Source organism: Bos indicus x Bos taurus, chromosome 1, assembly GCF_003369695.1.
Source record: "Bos indicus x Bos taurus breed Angus x Brahman F1 hybrid chromosome 1, Bos_hybrid_MaternalHap_v2.0, whole genome shotgun sequence".
Taxonomy (NCBI): domain Eukaryota; kingdom Metazoa; phylum Chordata; class Mammalia; order Artiodactyla; family Bovidae; genus Bos; species Bos indicus x Bos taurus.
Window position 1 is genome coordinate 151,678,935 of NC_040076.1, and position 21,831 is coordinate 151,700,765.

Here is a 21,831-nt window from a genome sequence, read left to right on the forward strand (position 1 = left end):
CAAATTCTCTAAGTCTGGAAATTTCTCTAAGACCAAATTCTCTACGTCTGGTAGTGGGATTTCACTACCATAAATAAGTAGACGATAAGAGGTCACAGGGTGAGAACAGCTATGGAGAAAAGGCCTATCAAGGAACGGGGTTTGGGGTGATGGAGATGGTGGGCTGGCAGTTATCATTCCAATGTGAGCCCAGAAAGGCCTCGTTCATAGAAAAGAAAGTGAAGTCGCTCAGTCATGTCCGACTCTTAGCAACCCCGTGGACTGTAGCCTACCAGGCTCCTCCACCCATGGATTCTCCAGGCAAGAGTACTGGAGTGGGTTGCCATTTCCTTCTCCAGGGGATCTTCCCAACCCAGAGATCGAACCCGGGTCTCCCGCATTGCTAGCAGATTCTTTACCCTCTGAGCCACCATAAAGTGTCATCTGAACAGAAACCTGAAGGAGATGGGATGGACCAGGCAAATCCTGCAGTTAAGACCACACACCGAGGGATCCACAAGTTCAAAGACTCTGAGACAGGATGAGGTCTGGAATCAGCTCAGCCAGAGGAGGTCACCACACGTCAGCCAGGGCTGCTGGCAACCCGAAGGGCCCACTCCAGAGGCCCCTGAACACAGAGGTCCCTTCAGCAGTTCCGCTCCAAAATCTCAGTGCTGGGGACCCAGTGGGGAAACTCCCAGTGGGGATGCCACTGCCAAGGGTCCAAGGGGACGCCTTCACAGGCCCCTGCAAAGTCCCCCAACAGCACAGGGACCTCTGTGGCCTCAAAAGGCCCAAGGATTCAAGTGACGGAGCCTTTTCAGAAGAGGGGATTTCGTGCCTTCCTCAGGACTGACCCAATGTTTACAGTATCAGAAACATCTCCTCCAATCTAAACAGAACCCTTCATACTACGAGGTCAAGACCACTACCATCCTGGGATATGGGGGGGTGAGACCCATCCCCCAATAGGGGGCACGCTGAAGGCTGTGACACAGGGCACCCTGGAGGGGGGATGCCTCAGGGTGGGGGGCTTCTGGGGACTGGTGAGCACCTTCTGGAGAAGAACTTCTTCTCCCTGGAAAGCTGCGGGCCTGGGTGGAGCACAGAGGGAGGAGAGCGGAGTGGCTGAGACACAGGCTTCTCGCAGGCCAAGGCACCCAGGCCCTGTGACATCACACAGCCCAGGGCAGCAGGCCAGGGAAGGGCGGGTTTCAGGCCGCTCTGTCCAGGAGCCAAGGCAGCGTCTGCATCAGGTTCCAAGCAGAAAGCTCAGTTCAAGTTTCGGAGCTGCAAAACCCAAGCCTGCAGCGAGGATCTGGGCAGAACCACCAAACATCAAAGGGATCCCCGATGAGACGTCTGAGAGGTACCCGGAGAAGGGCCAGGGAGAGGAATGCCCATGTCCTGGCCCCAGATCCTCCATAGCTCCAGTCTTATTGCATCCCTCGGGCTCCCCTTCCCAAGGGCTCCCCTTTGCCTGCTGCCTCCCCACCTCCCAACAACACACGGTGCACACGCAGAGGGGGCTCGCAGGGGAACCCACCCTCACCGAGGATCAGCTTACAGGCAGAGACTCGGGGAGGCAGCATCTTCCATCACCAAACACACAGCAGGGACAGGACCTCACTATGGACCAACTCCTGAGCCCTGGGGGTGAGCCAGCCAGCTCTGCCGTGTGTTGGGAACTCTCTTCCCTCCTGTTCCTGGAGCCTCAACCTGACCCCGGGAGGTCCTCACACCGCTGATGATCCACGGAAGATGCCCTCTGAAGCCAGCAGCCCCAGCGGCCTCCCCCCTTTCTGGTCTCAGGTCCTCTGTCGCCTGTCTGTGCTCTCGGGACAAAAAACCAATGTTTCAAGAGAAGGAAATGGTCAGTTCCTCCCAAACCTGGAAGGAGAATTCGAGAGAAGGAGTGTTCTTCCTGGGGCTGACAGGCAGTCACTAGGAAAGCAGAGAACAAGCCAGGTGTTCTAATCACAGCCTCCCGTCCACGTGAGCTGGCCTGGCCACTTGGGAAGTGGACCAGGTACCAACTCCAGCAGCGAGGCATTGCCCAGTGACCCTGCTCAGTCGTGTCTGACTCTTTGCGATCCCATGGACTGTAGCCTACCAGGCTCCTCCATCCATGGGATTTTCCAGGCAAGAGTACTGCAGTGGGTTGCCATTTCCTTCTCCAGAGAATCTTCTCAACCCAGGGATAGAACCCAGGTCTCCCACATTGTAGGCAGACACTTTACCATCTGAGCCACCAGGGACGTAATAATATATTGTTGAAAGCTCAGTCACATCCGACTCTTTGATACTGGAGTGGGTAGCCTATCCCTTCTCCAGGGGATCTTCCTAAGCCAGGAATCGAACCAGGGTCTCCTGCATTGCAGGCAGATTCTTTACCAACTCAGCTATCGGGGAAGCCACCGGTGGGGACATCCAAACGCCAGCACCCACATGGCCTTAACAGAACTGAGAGCGGGAATGAAGGCAGGCTGTGGGGTGCGAAAACAAGGCACCAACTCCAAACGCGCCTCCTGATGAAGTCACGGCTCTCCTGCACCCCGACCTTCCGCAGGGGGGCCTGGAGGTCAGAGGTGCCCATGGCGCCAGGCAGGGCAATGGGCAGACCAGGCGCTTACCTGCCTCGCCACCCTCCGAGCCTCCCAGTAGGGCTTCGAGTCCTCCACGGCCTTGCCGATCTTCTTCACCAGTTCATCCAGCTTCACCGTTGCTTCCACCAGGACGGAGCGGAACTTCTGACGGATATCCTGCAGACAGGAAATTGAGGACAGAGTTCAGGCTTAAGGAGCCTGTGGAAATCCACCTGACTTCCCCAGAAGCCTCCGGAAGGGCCTCCACTCGACCGGGAAGCCTGTGCGTACAAGCCCGTGTCAACAACAACGGCCCCCGAAAGAATCTGGTGTGATACTGTGGGACGGCTGGCATGGCAGCCCCCGGCTGTACGTGGCTACTGAGCACTTGACCCTGGCTAGTGAGACAGACAGAAGGAGCTTTTCACTTGGTTCATTTTATTTAGATATGCTTAATCAATGAGGCCATGACTACGGCATCAGAGAGAGCAGGTTAGACCACAAAGCTCCGTCCAGGGGAAGATGCCTAACCTGGTCACCCCGGCAGCCTCAGTCCATGATGATGGCAGCACTCGTCACACGCCCACGATGTCCCCAGTCCTGTGACACGGACAACACTAAACAGTGTGTGCCAATTTCCGACAGGCCAGATCCTGTGCTCTGCCTTGGGCTTGGTCCCTGCCTTCAGGACGCCTCCAGTCTGGGGGGGTGAGACGGGGATAAACACAGCCCATCCCCAGAGAGTGTGTGAGGATGAGACCGGCACAGCTGGTGTGGGACCCAGGACCCAGAGCCTCAGCAGGCCAGGTAAGGGGGGTGGGAGACTCGCCCTTAGAGGGGGACTCATGGGGAGTTCCCAGGGGTACCATCTGCACGGAGGCCTGACGCACGGATGGGAGGAGGGAGACACTGAGTCCAGAGCACCAGCAGAGCCATGCCCACAGCGGAGGGGAGGATTGGGCTGGCGTTTTCCAGAGACTGCAGGAAGCTGGACATCCAGAATGTGGGGAATGGCTAGAGATAAGGGCGGCCACCCCCTCCAGAGATGCCACGAGCCATGCGGGCCTGGACAGGCGTCAGGGAGAGGGGAATCGGGGATGGGCGGCACCAGGCTTCACTGCACCGTCAAAGTCAGTAAACCAGGTCCACAGATGCCCCGAGGAGGAGAAGAATCACAAAGACAGTCTGGTTCCAGCTCTAGGAAGACACTGGAAGGGTTGGTTGGGGCTTCAGAGACCCAGGCCCCTCCACCCCTCCTCCCCCAGGGAGCTGGCCTGGCACGGCCACAGCCTGGGGAGTCTGCGTGCATCAGAGGGGCGACATGGGCCCTGGGGGAGGAGGAACACCAGCCACAGGGGGGCCCCAGGAGCAGCCAGCCACCCCACTGGTACACACGTGGTTGTCGCTGGCTGCAAAGGGGCTGCCTCACTATCTGAAAACTGCTTCTAAGCAGAAGATTATATGGACCTCACAGGTCACTGGGAGAGCTCACAGAGGGGTCAGGAAGGCCCTGATCACGCCTAACTCGCTCTCCCCCCATCATTTCGCGCTTGGGCTTTCTAGGTGGGTTTGAAACATACGAACATGGCCTTTGTCTTACACAGAGCATCTCAGCCCCTGGGCGCCCCCATCCTATACCCGTGGTCCCTCCCTCCAGTCATGCGTCCTCATCATCGGAAGCTGCTCCGCCTTCCCTCTTCTCTGGCCAGGTCTGCAGTCACGTGCTTCAGCTACAGCTGCTGAGGACAGAACAAGCTAGACTTGTCCTCCAGAGGACACGCCGCGCACGCGCGTGCGGGCCGCCCGGGGACAAGCAAAGCCCTGCTGAGCTGCTGTCGGGCTTGACTTGCAGTCCGTGGGAGGCAACGTGTTGGCTGCAGCTCCAGTCTTTCAGCAGAGACAAGGAGCTAAACCGGGTTAAACCTCTATCTGCAAGCTCCGATTGAGTCAATTCTTTACGCATCGTTTTTACTACCTATAAAATGGTTCTTTTCCATCTCCTAAGAGCTAACACCTAGATCGGGCAACATAGGGCCCCCATTCCTACCTGGCAACCAGGGGCTAGAAGTAGAGGAGAAGACACCCCTTAGAGAAAGTCCTTTCCAGCCCCGTGCCCTGTGCCTGAGCCATGCCCAGCCTGATTCACCCACTGACCTCCCCTCCCAGCCCTCGGAGACTTCTGATTGCCCAGAGCTCCTCCTGGCACCAGTGACTGTAACAGCTGGGTGCCTAACAGCTAGCTCCTGGTCACACAGTAGGTACTCGATAAATGCACACAATGTTTTTTTCCCGCCTGGCATAAAAAGAGACCCATGATTCTACAAGGGGGTGGCTCTGAGGGGCAGCTGACCCAAGGGAGGAAAACCTGCTTTGCAAACACACCCACACACACAACTGCATCTCCAAGCCACAGGCGGGAAAACCGGGGCCCAGATCGTCGGCATGTGACCGGGGGCGGGTCACACCATCTCTCTCCATCCTCTCTGGGAACTGAGAATTGGGCCCCAAACCAGGAGCCCACGGACCCACAGGCCTCGTGCCCTTGGCTGTATGCTATATACTAAATGGAAATTTTACACAATTTATCCATTTCAGGAAAACTCATATAATTTTATTCTAATTTAGATTCCAAATTCCTCGTAAAGAAACAAAAAAAATTTTTTTTTAATCAAATGATCAGGCAACACTGGGCCCCCATTCCTACCTGGCAACCACTGGTTAAAAGTGGAGAAGACACCCCTTAGAGACGGTCCTTTCCAGTCCCCAGGCCCTGTGACTGAGCCACGCCCAGCCCGCTTCACCCACTGACCTCCCCTTCCCAGCCCTCAGAGACTTCAGATTTGCCCAGAGCTACTCCAGACACCAGCGACTATAATATAAGCCACCTACCTGCGTGAAAGGGCTTGCAGGGAACAGATGGCCGGTCTCCCATGGGGCAGACACAGATGCTTTTATCCATCCGTGTATGCAGTCACTAACAACCTTACCAGCTAAGGTGCTTCGGTTGCTCTTTGTTTTTAATTGAAGGACAGTTGACTTTCAGGGCTGTGCTAGCTTCAGGTATACAGCACAGAGATCGAGTTGTACCCACCTATCTCTTCTTCCCAGATCCTTCTCCATTCTAGATTACTACAAGATATTGAGTACAGTTCCCCGTGAGTGCCATGGGTGTGATCCACATTGTCCAAAGAGGGAAACTGAGGCACAGCGTGACCAGGGAGCCTGCCCAAGCTCACAAAGCTGGGACGTGGTAGAGCTAAGACTTCACTTTAGACTTCCTCAAGTGGTAAATAAATAAGCACCATGTAGCGTGATGGGTACTACAGACCTCGGTCTACATGCTGCAGCAGACACACACCCAGGACGGCCACACCCAGAGAGAGTCATCCCAGCCAGGACTTGCAGAGAGGGGGATTTCACCAGAGAGAGAGAAGAGGGCATCGCAGCTCAAGGACCAGCAGAGCCAAGGGCAGCAGATGGGAGGGCTGGCAGGAGGAAGGCCACGGGAGCGGCTCCCAGGCTCTGACCTCGAGCCCACGTGCATCGGGAGACAGGGTGGGTTTCTTGAGTAAGCCTCCGTTTACCCGCCAAGCGCCTGCTGTCAGTAAAGCCTGAACACCACTCTGCCTCTTCCCTGGGGGTCCCATGGTTAAGAATCCGCACTTACATCGCAGGGAGGGCAGTGTATGATCCCTGGTCGGGTAACTAAGATCCCACAGGCTGTAAGACCAATAAATAAATAAATGGATACGGACAGAAAAGAGGTTTTTTTTAAAAAAAGAAAAGTAAACCTCGGGACTGTGAACAGAACTTTCCAGGCCGCAACAATGCACACGCTGAAGGCTGATTGCAACTTGGTCCTGCCGGGAGGAAGGGGGGCGGGGCAGAGGAGGAAGGAGACTGGAGCCTCCTCTTCCATAGCGGCATGGTGGGGTAAGAACTGAAACGAAATGTCCAGAAGCAGCCACACAAAGCCTGCTGTTTAGAGTGACGGAAATAAATACCTAAATCATCAGCTAAAATGCGTTACACGGATCAATTAAATTGCCTCTAAGAGAGAGAAAGATGGGGCTGGGGTGGGAGGATCGGATACTAGTTGGGAGGGGTTGTTTTGTCTTGTTTTTTGCCCTTTTTAAAATTTGTAGGAAATTATCACAGTGTTTTTGTAAGCAGAAGCATCCGCAGATCAAATCTGGGTTGGGGTCCCCACGTGAATCTGGCAGGCAGATTCAGGGACCACCAGCCTGGTCGAACGTGTGACCATCGAAGGCTGCTGAGTCCAAGAGATATCATTTGACATTAGCGTCTCCCTCCATCAAAGAGGCTGTGCTGCCAGGGACGATGACGCAGGGTTGGCTGGCAGCCAAACAACAACTATTCATCCAAGATGTGTTAAGCACTCAACACAAAGCCAGCCTTCTCCCTGATAAGAGAGCGGACCTAGTTCTTCCACCATTCCACAGAGGGGCACGGCTGTCCGAGTAACAATTCACCATAAAATCCTGAGGTGTGGGAGCCCACAAAACCAACATCTTCCCTGCCTACCCAGCGTAACAGCCCTGATTTTACCGGACCTCACCCTGGTCTCAGAACCGATCGCGTGCCTGGGCATCAGTACAGGATACTCCTAGCTTCAGTCATCATTAAGTCATCCTGTGCCCTCCACAGGACCCATCAGAACCAGTAAGATTTCATTCTGGGACTTTTCTGAAACTGTTAAGAGGAAATTTTTTGTACTGAGATGGCTGAGAAGATGGACTAAAAGCTGGAGCAGACGGCAGCCCTCTGGGCACCATGAGGGGAGAGTCCCCAGAGGTAGGGAGGGAAGGAGTCCTAGTAGCAACGCTTTACAGTCTAACCCTAAACTCCACTTCCCCCGAGCCAAAATGGTTCACACACAGACGCACACAATCGTCACCCCTGCTTCATGTTTTAAGCTAGTTGGAACTGGATTTCTGTCCTTTGCAACTGAACTAAGTCTCTTAAAAAAAAAAAATACTGAAAACTACTGTATGCCTTAAGGTAGTCATGCTGATGTACTCAGGGAGGGGAAAGTCAATCACAGTCTATAAAGTGGCAAACTTCTGTAACTAAATACAGGTGATTGCTGGAGGGCTTCTGTAAAGCCATACGTACAAGGGGCTTCTGGGGAACTTAATTCAACCTATTCTGTACAAAGAATTTCTCTCTTTTTTTTTTTTTCCAATTCATCTTAAAGCCAGCTGGCCACAACTGAACTTGTACTTTTTGCCTTATTTCCTAGTTCGAAAAAGGACTCCACCATGGCTCTCTGTCATCTACAATTACAAGCAATGTGTCTCCCAAGATCAGAGTTGGGGCTGCTTCCTGGTGTGTCCAGGGAGGACAGCCAACTGTTTCCCTGTGCTTAGTGACCCACGGATAAGCTCAGAAGACATCTCGGGAGAAGGAGCAGACCTTTCACTGGTCGAGAAAAATAAGCCACACGCCAGCCAGGGCTGTTTACCAGCGGATTCTTTTTTAGATCAGCATCCGAAGGAGTTCTAAGCCATCCCTTGGCTTGGATGAGACCTCAGAGCTTGCAGTCCGAAAACTGTGTCACATCCATTAGGTGACTCAGACTGAGGGCAGTTTATCCAAGCGGAGAACTGGAGGTGGCACAGGCTCCCGTGTGAACGTGTCGGTGTGTTGGAAACACGGCCCTGGACCAGACAAGAAACCCCGCCACACGAAGCCTGCACCAGGGTGCCCGGGGAGCGGTGGGCAGGCTGGTCACACTGGGGACAAGCCCTTTTTTCTGGCCAACCCAGCCACCTAAGCCTCAATGATCTTGCCTGGAAGATGAGAAGGGCAGCCTCTCCCCTTCACAAAGGCCTCCCCAGAACCTAGCGAGGTGAGGAAAGGACATCAGGTTTTAAAAATAACTGTCCTACAAACTAAAGTCACCGAACTTCAAAAGGTCCCGAGTCATGCCACTTATAAACACACTGCTCCCTGCTTGTGGAAAGATTTCACAGGCATGCTCCGAGCCTCACAAAGACCCTGCAGGGCAGCGTGGCCAGGCTCAGCAAGAAGATCCCCAGTCCCCAGATAAGAGACCTCGGCCCCAGGGAGAAGGGCTGGCCTGGCCCGGGGTCTCGCACGGGGAGTGTCAGTCTACAGAGCATCAACAGATCCCACCTGGCTTTCCCTCACCCATGGTTCTCAAAGTTTGGTCCAGGGAACACGGAGGTAGGGGTCAGGGGTTCCTGGAGACCTTTTCTGGGACTCTGCACGGTCAAAATCATTTTCATAATCAAATTCAATTTAATTTGCCTCTTCCACTTTCGTTCTCTTGTGACTGTTGAATGGAGTTTTCCAGAGACTACCTGATATGTGCCATCACGAGAACGAATGAAGGCAGGAGCAGAAAGGAGAATCCAGCTCTCCTATTAAGCCCGATAGGAAAGAGACTTGCAAAAGCCACAAAATGACGGCTTTCTTTTCACAATTTTTTTGGGGGGTTAAGTTATTTTGATAAGATATACATGTAATAGGGTTAAGTTATTAAGATATGCATGTAATAGGCTTATTACTGTCACTTTTAATGAATGAATACAGTTTTAAAAATAAAAATTCATTTAAAAATGAATACAGTTTTTAAAAATGGGTAATAGATGCTACCCATAAAAACAGAATCTCTCTGAAATGCTCAGTGATCACAGGAGCATGAAAGGAACCTGGGGCCCAAAAGCACCAGGTCAGCTGGTGGCCCCAAATCACACCCGCCCCACCCACGCCCTGGGCCGCCCTGCAGAGACCCCGCTGGAGGGGAACACGGGTGTGTGTTCAGTAACAGCAAAGCAGCTATTCGTTCTCGGGCCCTCCTTCACCCCTTCTGATTTTCCCAAGGAGAAAGCCTGCATTGGGAGCCACTCTGATTCTTCACATTTGCTCATCTCCCTTCTAAGAGAGGAGGAGTTGGTCAGGCTCAGAGCCTTCCCTGGGGAAGGGAATCTGCTAAGAATTTGATAAGCAAACTGATACAGTCACTGGAAACAAGAGAGCGCTGCTCTCAAAGTCAGCAAGCAGGGCTTATCCACGTGATTCTTCGCTAAAAACCTTGCTTTAAACAAAATTATTTCCCTCTGATGGCTTTTCACTTACAGTCATTAAGTCTCACTTTCAAACAAAGGACAAATGTGAATCCACGTGGGAAAAAAAAATACAGAACAAGAATAAAGCAGAAATTATGACAGAAGCAGAAGAACAAGAGATTTGGGATGTAAAGTCTCTGTAGCAGGAACATTCCAGAATTCCAAGGTGCAAGGCACCATCAGACACGCTCTGACTTCCCAACCAGTTCTAAGGTAACCGGCATGTTTTTAATGCTTCTACAGGTCATATTGTTTTCTTTTTCCCCCCACCCATCCAATCTATTCTTTAAGAGCACTTGTGGCAGCTGCTAAAACACAAAGAACCCACTTTCCCGGGGCTTCGGTGAGAAGGATCAAGCACCCCCCAGGCTGTCTGCTGAGCTTTCTGCAACACCGGAGATGCTCTGAGTTTGCACAGGGCTTGGCAGAGGCCACCGGCCACACGTGGCTAAATGAAAACTTGATGTGTGCTTAGTGCGGCTGATTGGATACCGTATTAAACTGTCATTTTTAAAGTAGAACTCGAGTCTCCCCACAGGGCTGGTGACTGCCATCCTGGGCGGCACAGGTCCGGCTCCTGAACCCAGATTCCACTCTGTGCTCTGCCTGCAGGGATCCAGCCACGCTCCTGGGTCCCCCTGCTACCTGCCCTCCTTGCCTCTCCTGACCCAGGGAGTGGCCATCACTAGCCCTGGGGGATGGACGGGCAGCCGGGAGGATCTGATTTCAGCTCTGGCAATTTTGCAGCAGAGGCAGAAGTGTAAAGACTGTGCCTGGGGCAGAGCCAGGGTCTAGGGTGCCAAGGCAAGAGGCCCCCAGAGCTGGGAGGGGGGCAGAGAAGGGCTGCAAGGGCAGGAGCCCCCAGGGAGCCAGGGCCAGCCCCACAGGGACCACAGCACCCCCGCCCAGCACCGCACAGGCCCAATCACCCAACAGCAATTTTCACCCAACCAGGGAGCCTGGGAAGACAGGGGCAAAGGGATGGGAACATACATGGAAAAAAAAGAAAGAAAGAAAATGGGGAGATAGCACCAGGGCCTCCCAGTTGGGAAGCAGCAGAATCGCGGCTAGGGACTGGTGCCCAGCTCTACGCCTCTGCCCACCTTTCTGCCCCACCTTGAACCCCAACTTCTTGGGGCATCTCCCAAACCCAGCTTCTTTAGGGACTGTGCCCCGCACATAAGGAGGATCCTGCTGCCGTGCTTCTGACATACAATCCTCTCCCGAGGGCCAGAATGGAAGAAGCCAGAGGAGGGCAAGATGAGGACACAGAGGTGCCCACGGACAGGGAAGAGCAAGCAAATGAGAGGAGAGCAGGCGGAGGGTGCAGGAGACAACCTGGGATCCTGACCCTGACTCTGCAATCACCCAGCCAGATCCCTTACCAACCCAGCCAAGGCTGCTCTGTGGGGGAGGCCCGCAGCCCGGCGAGTCACCGGGCTGGGCCCACAGGTGCTGGGACGCTCGGAGCGCCTGCTCAAGGCTCTGCAACGCCTTCCCTTCCCGGGGGTCCCCCTCCCTTCCGCCTTTCAGAAACCCCATCTTTTACTTAAGCTGCTTGAGTGGTTTGGGGTACAATAGAGGGGATTCTAGCCCCAGCTCCAGGCCCAGGGCAGGCCCCAAGCAGCCGAGCAGCCAACAAGGCCAGCCCTGCTTCCTCTTTCCACACCAGCACACCAGCTGTCCGGGTTCTGCACCAGCAAGAACTTCCTCCCACCGAGAGAGGAGAAGAGGAAAGAAGCAGTGCTGGTCAGCATGGTTTCCTGTACAAGCTGGCCTCCTCCAAGGTGTTCAAGCATCTGAAAGCTTTTTTTAGGCCTAAGCAGAACCAAGTTCCTCCCAGGCACAAAGGCTGTGCTCTAGAACTCTGATTTAACTAGAGGAAGTTTCCAAACAAGCAGATGAGGACCTCTCCCGTTCCCAGAACACACAGCCGGCACAGCTACCTGCCCTGGGACACACTGCTGATGCTGCTGCTAAGTCACTTCAGTCGTGTCCAACTCTGTGTGACCCCATAGACGGCAGCCCACCAGGCTCCCCTGTCCCTGGGATTCTTCAGGCAAGAACACTGGAGTGGGTTGCCATTTCCTTTTCCAATGCATGAAAGTGAAAAGTGAAAGTGAAGTCACTCAGTCGTGTCCGACTCTCAGCGACCCCATGGACTGCAGCCCACCAGGCTCCTCTGTCCATGGGATTTTCCAGGCAAGAGTACTGGAGTGGGGTGCCATTGCCTTCTCCCCAGGGACACGCAGCCTTGGCCAAAATCAAGATGCCACTGCCATTTGCAGGCTGAGTTAAGAGAGTTCGTGGGTCTGGGAACGCAGAAAAGGCTCTTTTTTAAATATTTTTAAAATAGTTCAGACTTGGGGAAAATGAGGGTAAGATGCAGACATGATGGCCTTTAGCCTGAGACATTTCAGTGTGTACTTCTTAAAAATGAGGACGTTCTCTTACATAACCAAAGTAAGATGATCACAATCAGAAACTTAAAACTGATACAATGCCACTAATCTGATCTGTGATTTTGTTCAAATTGTGATGTCCCACCAACATCTTTTACAGTGAAAGTGTTAGTTGCTCAGCTGTGTCCAACTCTTTGCAACCCCAAGGACTCTAGCCCACCAGGCTCCTCTGTCCATGGAATTCCCCAGGCAAGAATACTGGAGTGGGTTGTTGCTATTCAGTTGCTCAGTCATGTCTGACTCTTTGTGACCCCATGGACTGCTGCATGACAGGCTTCCCTGTCCATCACCAACTCCCGGAGCTTGCTCAAACTCATCTCCATTGAGTCGGTGATGCCATTCAACTGTCTCATCCTCTGTCCTCCCCTTCTCCTCCTGCCTTCAATCTTTCCCAGCATCAGGGTCTTTTCTAAGGAGTCAGTTCTCATCAGGAGGCCAAAGTATTGGAGCTTCAGCATCAGTCATTCCAACGAACATTCAGGGATGATTTCCTTTAGGACTGACTGGTTTGATTTCCTTGCTGTCCAAGGGACTCTCAAGAGTCTTCTCCAACACCACAGTTCAAAACCATCAGTTCTTCGGTGCTCAGCCTTCTTTATGGTCCAACTCTCACATCAGAGAAGTAGATATTTTTCCGGAATTCTCTTGCTTTTTCTATGAGCCAATGGATGTTGGCAATTTGATCTCTGGCTCCTCGGCCTTTTCTAAGTCCAGCTTGAACATCTGGAAGTTCTCAGTTCACGTACTGTTGCAGCCTAGCTTGGAGAATTTTGAGCATTACTTTGCTAGAGTGTAAAATGAGTGCAATTGTGTGGTAGTTTGAACTTTCTTTGGCATTGCCTTTCTTTGGGATTGGAATGAAAACTGACCTTTTCCAGTCCTGTGACCACTGCTGAGTTTTCCCAATTTGCTGGCATACTGAGTGCAGCACTTTCACAGCATCATCTTTTAGGATTTGAAATAGCTCAGTTGAAATTCCATCACCTCCACTAGCTTTGTTCATAGTGATGCTTCCTAAGGCCCACTTGACCTCACGTTCCAGGATGTCTGGCTCTAGGTGAGTGGTCACACCATTGTGATTGAATGGGTCATTAAGATCTTTTTTGTACAGTTCGTCTGTGTATTCTGCCACCTCTTCTAATATCTTCTGCTTCTGTTAGGTCTGTACTGTTTCTGTACTTTATCAAGCCCATCTTTGCATAAAATGTCCCCTTGGTATCTCTAATTTTCTTGAAGAGATCTCTATTCTTTCCCACTCTACCCACTGGAGTGGGTAGCCATTCCCTTCTCCAGGGGAATCTTCCCGACCCAGAGATCGAACCTGGGTCTCCTACGTTGCAGGAAGACTCTTCATCATCTGAGCCAACATCTTTTACAGCAAAGGAAGAAAAGGTATTTTTTCCTGGTCCAGGATCCAGTCCAGCGCTCACACAGGATCTAGTTGTCAAACTCTCTCTAGTTTCTCGAATCTGGAAGTGTTCTTCAGTTTTTCATGGCCTTGATAGTTTTCAATAATATGAACCAGTTATTTTATAGAATCTCACTTTGGGAAAGACTCACTTTCAAATCATCATTTTTTTGTCAACGTTACATAGGCAGGAGCCACCAGAATGGAATCTAACCAATAAAAATATGTATGCTTAGGACTTTGCTGGCAATGCAGTGGATAAGAATCTGCCCACCAATAAATGGGACACGGGTTCAATCCCTGGCCGGGGAAGAGCCCAAAGCCACCAGGCAACTAAGCCCAAGGGCCACAACCACTGAGACCACCAGCTGCGGCTGCGGAAGCCGGTGGCCCTGGAGCCCGCGCTCCCCAACCAGAGAAGCCGCCGCCGAGAAGCCTGCACACCGCAGAGGAGGGGCGTCGCCGCGCCCGGCAACTGGAGCAAGCCCGCACGCAGCAAGGGGGCCCAGCCCAGCCAGAACTAAATCGTCCACTTTTAAACTGTTAAACATATTTTAAAAATTGTAAACTGTTAAAATATACATATATATATACTTAAATAGCATAAGGTCCAAAGCACCACAAAGGAGAAAACCCTTTAATCTTCAGGGACAAGGGTCAGTGGTTTGAGGCCCTAGAAGAGGGACAGAAGTTACATAACCACACACACACTCTCTCTCTTTCACATACACACACACTCTCACATACATACACACACACTCTCTCTCTCACAAATACACACACACATACACACACTCACACACACACATACACTCTCTCTCTCACATACACACACACTCTAACATACACACTCTCACACACTCACACTTACACATACACACACTGACACACACACACACACTCTCTCTTTCACATACACACACACTCTCACATACATACACACACACTCTCTCTCACAAATACACACACACATACACACTCACACACACATATACACTCTCTCATATACACACACACTCTCACAAACATACACACTCTCACACACTCACACTTACACACACTGACACACACATACACACTCTCTCACATACATACATACACACTCACACATTTACACACACACTGACACACACACAAATATACAGACACACACACAAATACACACACTGACACTCTCTCACAAACATACATACACACACTCTCTCTCTCTCACATACACACTCACACACTTACACACACACAAAGCAGAGAAGGCTGACAGGACTTGCTGCCGTTTCATTCAGGGCCAAACACGTGTTTTTAAACCCACAGGATTCTTTATGTGAGAGGAGGCAGAATTGCTGAAATGGTGGCATTTTACAAGAGTTCAACCACAAGTGAACTATTTTCCATGTCTACGCTGAGAGGCCTAACATATTTCCTCAACCTGAAGACCCACTTTTTCCCCCACGCTTGCAAATACCAGATCTCAGATGGATCGTAAAGTTAATGCACACGTTTATCAGGAGTGACGCGTCAGCCAGGCATCAAGTGGTCCTGCGTCACAAGGTCTGTTTCAGAATGAACACGAGTGTGGGCACCAGGGCGGTGCGGCGAGTTCAGAGCCGGCCTCGGGCGCTCCGGGGACCAGGCAGCACAGCCTCCCTGGAAAGCACGCAGCCCCCGCCCAGCACTGCAGGCAAGACGCTGCCCACTCCTCCTGGAGGACCTTTCTCCTGACACAGCTCACAGAAGGAAGAGAGGGCGGAGGACGCAAAGGATCCAAAGTTAAAATCCACCGCCGCTGCTGTGAGAGACGTGGGAAGGACCCACAAGAGAGGGCTGAAAACGTCAGAAGAGGCTGCTTCTAGCAGAACTGGAAGCGGGAAGGAGCGAGGCAAAGGACTTTCATTTTCTCAAGGGCTCTTCTTCGACTGTGCACAAGTATGGCTTCAGCACAGATTCACCAGCGTTTTTTATTTCCCCGTGATCAAGACTGAGGACGACTCAGCCCATTCAGCATGTTGCTAGATTCAAACCAAAGTCTCTGTCCTGCCAGTAAACTGGTACAGCCACTGTGGAAAAGAGCATGAAAGTTCCTCAGTCAACTAAAAACAGCTGCCACCTGATCCAGCAGTCCTGCTCCTGGGCATGTATCTGGAGGAAACGAAAGCCATCGTTCAAAAAGATGCACGTACTCCTGTGATCACAGCAACACTATGACCTGGAAACAACATGAAAGCCCTTCAAAGGGGAATGGATAAAAAAGACGCGTGAGCATGCGTTAATGTGGGGGGTTTCCCAGGCGGCTCAGTGGCAAAGAATCTGCCTGTTTGATCCCTAGTTTGGGAAGATCCCCTGGAGAAGGAAATGGCAATGGAAGGAAATGGATTTCTCTTGTCTGGGAAATCCCACGGACAGAGGAGCCTGTCGGGCTATAGTGCCTGAGGTCACAAAAGAGATTGATACAACTTGGTGACTAAACAACAATATATATGTGTGTATGTATGTGTATGCGTGTGTACGTATGTGTGTGTATGTGTGTGTATGCGTGTGTATGTGTGTATGCGTGTGTATGTGTGTATGCATGTGTGTGTGCGTGTGTATGTGTGTGTATGCGTGTGTATGTATGTGTATGTGTGTGTATATGTGTGTGCTTGTCTATATTAATACACACAGTGGAATACTACTCAGCCATAAAAAAGAATGAAATAATGCCATCTGCAGCAACATGGGTGAACCTAGAGATGATCATACTAAGCGAGGTAAGCCAGACAAAGACAGGTACCGTGTGATGTCATTTCCAAGTGTGATCTAAAATACAACACAGGGGCTTCCCTGGTGGTCCAGCGGGTAGGACTGCTCTCCCACTGCAGGGGGAGGGGTTCGATCCCTGGCTGGGGAACTAAGATTCCACATGCCGCACAGTGTGGCCCCAAAAATAAAAGAATAAAAAGGACTTCCCCGGTGGTCCAGTGGCTAAGATTCCACGCTCCCAACGCAGGGGGCCAGGGTTGGATCCCCGGTTAGGGACCTAGATCCCACATGCAGTAAAGATCCCACATGGCACAATGAAGACACGGCCCAGCCGAGTAAAATAAACACACAAAATACGACAGGAAGGAGCTTACCTACACAGAGAAACAGACTCAAAGGCACGGAGAACAGAGGCATGGGTGCCGAGGGGCAGGTGGGGCAGAGACGGGATGGAGTTTGGGATTAGCAGGTGCAAACTCATATAATGGATAAACAACATCATTAAATAACATCATTATATAAGATGTTCATCATCTTATATAATGGATGAACAACCAGGTCCTGCTGCGCAGGGAACCGTATTCAATATCCTGCGATAAACTATAATGGAAAAGAATATGAAAAAGAATGCATATATACGTATAACTGAACCACTTTGCCATGTGGCAGAAATTAACACCACACTGTCAATCAACTATATTTCAATAAAACAAATCATGTTTTAAAGTCTCAGTCATTCACTATCAGGGATGGCAAAGCTTTTGCCCGTCATCTAACTCAGAGGCTGCCACTGCACAGAGCGGGTAACTGAAGCCTCCCCCTTGCCAAGGATGTATATCTGGCGAGTGTCAGGGCAGAGACTGAACACCTGGTCCCCAAGTCCTAGATCAGTGTTCCTCCACCTCACCAGCCTCGGTGGGGACCTCAGAGGATGCACCTTCCAAAACCCACAAACACACATCTTAAAACTACTTCAGCGCCTGGACTCCAGCCTCAGACTCCTGGATCGAAATCCTGGGTCCTCATCCCACTGGCCGGGTGGCCCAGGAAAACTGGCTTGGTCTCTCAGCTCCTCTGTGTCCCAGCACCATCCTCAAGAGCTGCTGTGAGAACTAACCTATATAAAACCACTTAGGACAATGCTTGGAATGCAATCAGCTTTCGATAAACAGTAGTGATTTTTATGGAGGTGTTGTCATTCAATAAACAGCAACGGTTAGACAGGAAAGGACCACAGTTGGTTGAACACTTTACATGGTAGGTACAGGGCCAGGCACTTTATGATCATCACCTTATTTAATCCTTAACAGCTCTGCAAGATAGGTATTGCCCTTCCTCCTTCCAAGAGAAGGAAATGAAAAACCTGGAAAAGCTAAAAACCTTGCCAAGACTGCATAGCTTACAAAGAGGCAGGGGGAGGATTCAAATCTAGATTTCCTGAAGGGCCACATCCACGCTTTTCTTGTATCAGCTCTAAAACAAGTTTTCCTATGCTTTTTCCATCCCAAGTTTCATAGCATTCAAGTACGATTTGCTTAAACAAGTTCCAACCTGGAGGGGGGGGCGGGGAGGCGGCGGCGGTTGTTGGATCCAATTTCTAGCAAACGCCTACACCACCAGGATCCTATGTCTGCAGCGGGAACGCTAGCAAAATCCAGGGCAGGGGAAGAACGCAGCATGTCCAAAGCTGCCCAAGGGGTTTAAGAACCTTCCCCCTGGATTTATAAAGTGTCTGTCTAGCTATTGTACTCCGGGGCCCTGGGAGCCACTCATTTTTTATAATAGGCGTCGAAGCCGCGGCATAATATTCTCTCAGACAGAATTTTAAAGAAGTGGGGCAAAGCAGCAAAGAATCCCTTATGGCAGAAGCCATAGCGCTGCCCGAAATGGCTTGCTGTTGCTTTAACTGCCGCTGGCTGGTTTAAGGGTCACTGAGAGGAATAATCAAAGTCCTTCCTCTGCTGGCTGGTTAACCATTAAAGCAACTCAGCAAGGCCCCGTGAACCGCGGCTGTTCCTGAAGCCGATGGACTTCTGCCGGCTTCGGTCTCAGTGCTACCACCCAGAGCGTGGACGTTCTGAAGGGGCTCAAATGCCTTGGCACTGACCCCGTCCAGAGATGGAGTGTAGGCCCGTCCTCCTGAATCTGCTGGGCTCCTGGCTGCCTGGAGCAACAGATCACCGCGAAAGTGCCGCTGTGGGACCCGGAAGGCTCTGGTGTTTCCACCTGGTCATCCTGAGACACCCACTGCGGGTAGCCAGACACCGCGAGGAAGTCGGAGCGCCTGGGACCGCCAGGCTGGGGCAGTCGGATGGAAACACGGACCAGCTGAGCCTGCAGCCAAGACCCAGAATCTACGGCCAGACACCATGGCGGGGGAGGCGGGGGGTGGGGGGGGGCGCGCTCCTCAGACAACCAGTCCAGCCAGGCCTTCGGATGAGCGCACCCAACTGACATCCTGGCTACAAGTGCATGAGACTCCTCCAGCGAGGACCACCCCACAGAGCTCACTCCAAATTCCCGATCCACAAATCATGGGCAAGAGAAAGCATTTGATTTGGGGTAAAGAAGTTTGGGGGTAATTTGTTAGGTACAAACAGGAGCTAGGACCATGAGGAAGGATATTTCTTCTTCAAAAAAAGCTAAAAACCAGAGAGAAAATGTCAGATCTGCCGGTTTCAAATTTATCAGAATGAAGTTGAAGCCTTTTGTGTGCTAGCAACAAAAGGGTCAGGTGGGCAAAGACACCCGAACTCCGTTCATCACGTTGCGCGTGACTCTGACCCCACACGATAGGCGTTTACATTAAGCGGATTTGGCTGCGGTGAGAAGACTCAGCAGCAGACGTTCCTGTGATTGTCTTCCTGACGGCGATTCCTACCTGTCAGAGCTAACGCTAATGTCTCTTGGATAATCCAGCAAAACACAGCATAGGAAAAAAGTCAGGCCAGAAGAGATCAAAATTGTTTTCTGTCTTCCTTTAAGGAAATGAAAGAGGCTGATTCTCTGAGCTCTCTAAGAGCACCTTTGCAAATCTGCAAATGACCATGAGACTCTTGGTTAAGATGTGTTGCATAAAAGGGATACAGCCTCTGCTTTAGAAGCATCTATGTGGTGATAGGCAGATTAAGTAACTTTCAGAGATGGAGGGCTGGGTGAAGGTATCTGGGATGCCTGCCAAATGATGAGGTTCAAGAGATGTTTAATTCATCCAGCCAACACACACACACAAATACACTGCTATGTGAAAAGTCTCTACAATAAATGCTCAGAAGGAAAAACAATAGTTCAATATTAAAAGGCTGCAGCCCACAGGGACCACAGCTCTCCGCCAACAGGGGGATCTGAAGATTCTCTCAACTGTGGGGACAACGGTTCCGCCAACCCTCGGAGCCTGTCTTCTTTTGAGGTGATGACACCCTAGACATCTTGCAGCCAGAGGGAAGGTACCCGGATAACGCTGGGGACACAGTCGGGTCCCGGTACTGCAACAGCAGGCGCCCAGGTTCCCACGATGGTGCCAGGAAAGTTTACATACTATCTGTAGAATTGTTTAAAAGGAAGACAGCTGATTTGTTTTCAGGCAGCAGACTCCATCTCAACATCGACAGCTATTTCTATATTCTAGCCAACAGCCTGCACTAATATCATTTTCCCTAAGTGACATTATAGTGACTGACACTGTCCAAGGGCTGTATGTACCCGCAAGTCTTTATCCATGTAGAAAGGATGCTGCTACTCAAATCCATATACTAAGTTTGACTATGTAAACATTCTTAATATCTGGAATGTTTCCCACTGTTCTATCTTGGGGATTGTTTTGTATTGTTACAAATGAGGGTGTCTTGGCTGCAAACAGCCCTACAAGGCCTTTAAGGCTCTTTTCAACCCTCCATGTATTACCACGTGAGAGTTTAACAATACAATAATTCACCAAGCAAACCCACCAACATCAGGATTTATCCACAGTTAGGGCAGGCACTACCAATCTAGAAATTTTTTCCTACCAGCCCTCATCGTTCCTGAAATTCCTTCCATGAAAATTCATTTCTTTGATTCATAAAGATTTCTTTTTATAATAGTGCTACATTCTCCACCCTCATGCCCTGCCTATGAAAATGGTCATCGCAAATAATGCAGAAAACATTGAGAAATGAAAAAAATAAAACCCCCAGCATTCTTAGCAGCAACCGTTAATAACATGTGAGGCTACGTGCTTCTGAAACTGTGATACTGCATACCCCAACCCCACCATCAAGCAACATGAATCAACATTTTTGCAGAATACAATAAACCAGAAAAGTGAAAAGCCACTGGGATGCCACAGCAATGTCAAACGGCTAAAAAGAAAAACTTCTAAAACTTTACTCTCGATTTCTGTGGGTAGTTCACCTTAAGTGGTAACAAGCAGAGCAGAGTCTGGGGACCATGCTATGATGCTCTCCGTTCTAGACCTTTTTTTACTCTTATATGTACATGTTCTTTTACTGTATGTATATATGCTTTTACATAAACTCTAGCATAGTTTTATACAAGCATTTTTCCCACTAGCTTTTTTCCCACCGAATAGATGATGGCCACGTGTCCATATCCACACATCATCCTATTCCAGTGTGAAACACTCTTAAAACTTGAGCATCTCCAAGCAGGGCAGAGTCCTACACCTCCATGAGCTCAGACCTTTGGGACTGAGGAGCTTGGGGGAGGAAGAGGTCACAGGCCGTGCTTTACCAACGCCGCCTCTGTGCCCGGGATCAAGGCTGCCCAGGCACGGCCCAGGGGCTGATGCAGTTTCAGAGCAGGCGCGAGGGAAAAGGGCCCTGCCTGTTCTGCAGGACAGTGTGTGTGGCAGGAGCCACGGTGAATCCACAGAGCGTCTGGCTCTAACCACGACTCCAGCCATTCATTCCCCAATTCATTGTGAGCAGGCACTGCGGGAGATACTGGGGTACAAAGATGGGGAGACCAAGCCCTTCCTTCCAGGGGCTGAGTCCAGGGCACAGGGAGCCAGACCAGCACAGAAATGACTAGAAGACAGCCCGAGAGAGACGCAAGAGACTGGTAGTGCTGCTTAGACAGACTCCTGGTGCCAAGCCTCCAGAGATCCTGAGTCAGCAGGTCTGGGTGGGGCCCAGGACCGGGCAATTCTAACTTGGTTCTGCGGTGCAAGGACCACGCCTTGATGGCATTTCTCGAGGGCAGGGGTTCCCCCCCAGGCAACTCCATCCCCTTTCCCCAGGACACTTCCAAGGCCAGAGATGTGCCTGGTGTCACAACTGGGCGGGGGGCACAGGAAGTGGTCTCATTCAGTGGGTGGATGCTGCTAAACCTCCTACAATGGACAAGACAGCCTCCCACGACAAAGAATGTCAACAGTGTCACTAACACGGCTGGGCAATCCCCTGAAAGCAAGATACTCAAGGCCTTGGTTTTATCAGCAGAGGGAGGATCGGCTCGATCACACAAAGTCCTGCGGAGGATTCAGGCATGCAAAGTGCTTAGAACAGGGTCTGGCACACGGGAGGCACTGTTTTTGCCATTATTAC

At 51.1% G+C, this 21,831-nt stretch overlaps 1 protein-coding gene across 1 annotated transcript in view; it reads right to left on the minus strand.

Annotated features, from left to right (window-relative positions):
* The window catches only part of SH3BP5 (SH3 domain binding protein 5), an 82,865-nt gene that overhangs the window by 49,334 nt on the left and 11,700 nt on the right, over positions 1 to 21,831 (minus strand). The window contains exon 3 of the mRNA XM_027549152.1: positions 2,613 to 2,741. Within this exon, the coding sequence (XP_027404953.1) occupies positions 2,613 to 2,741 (129 nt within the window). The remainder of the gene's footprint in view (positions 1 to 2,612; positions 2,742 to 21,831) is intronic.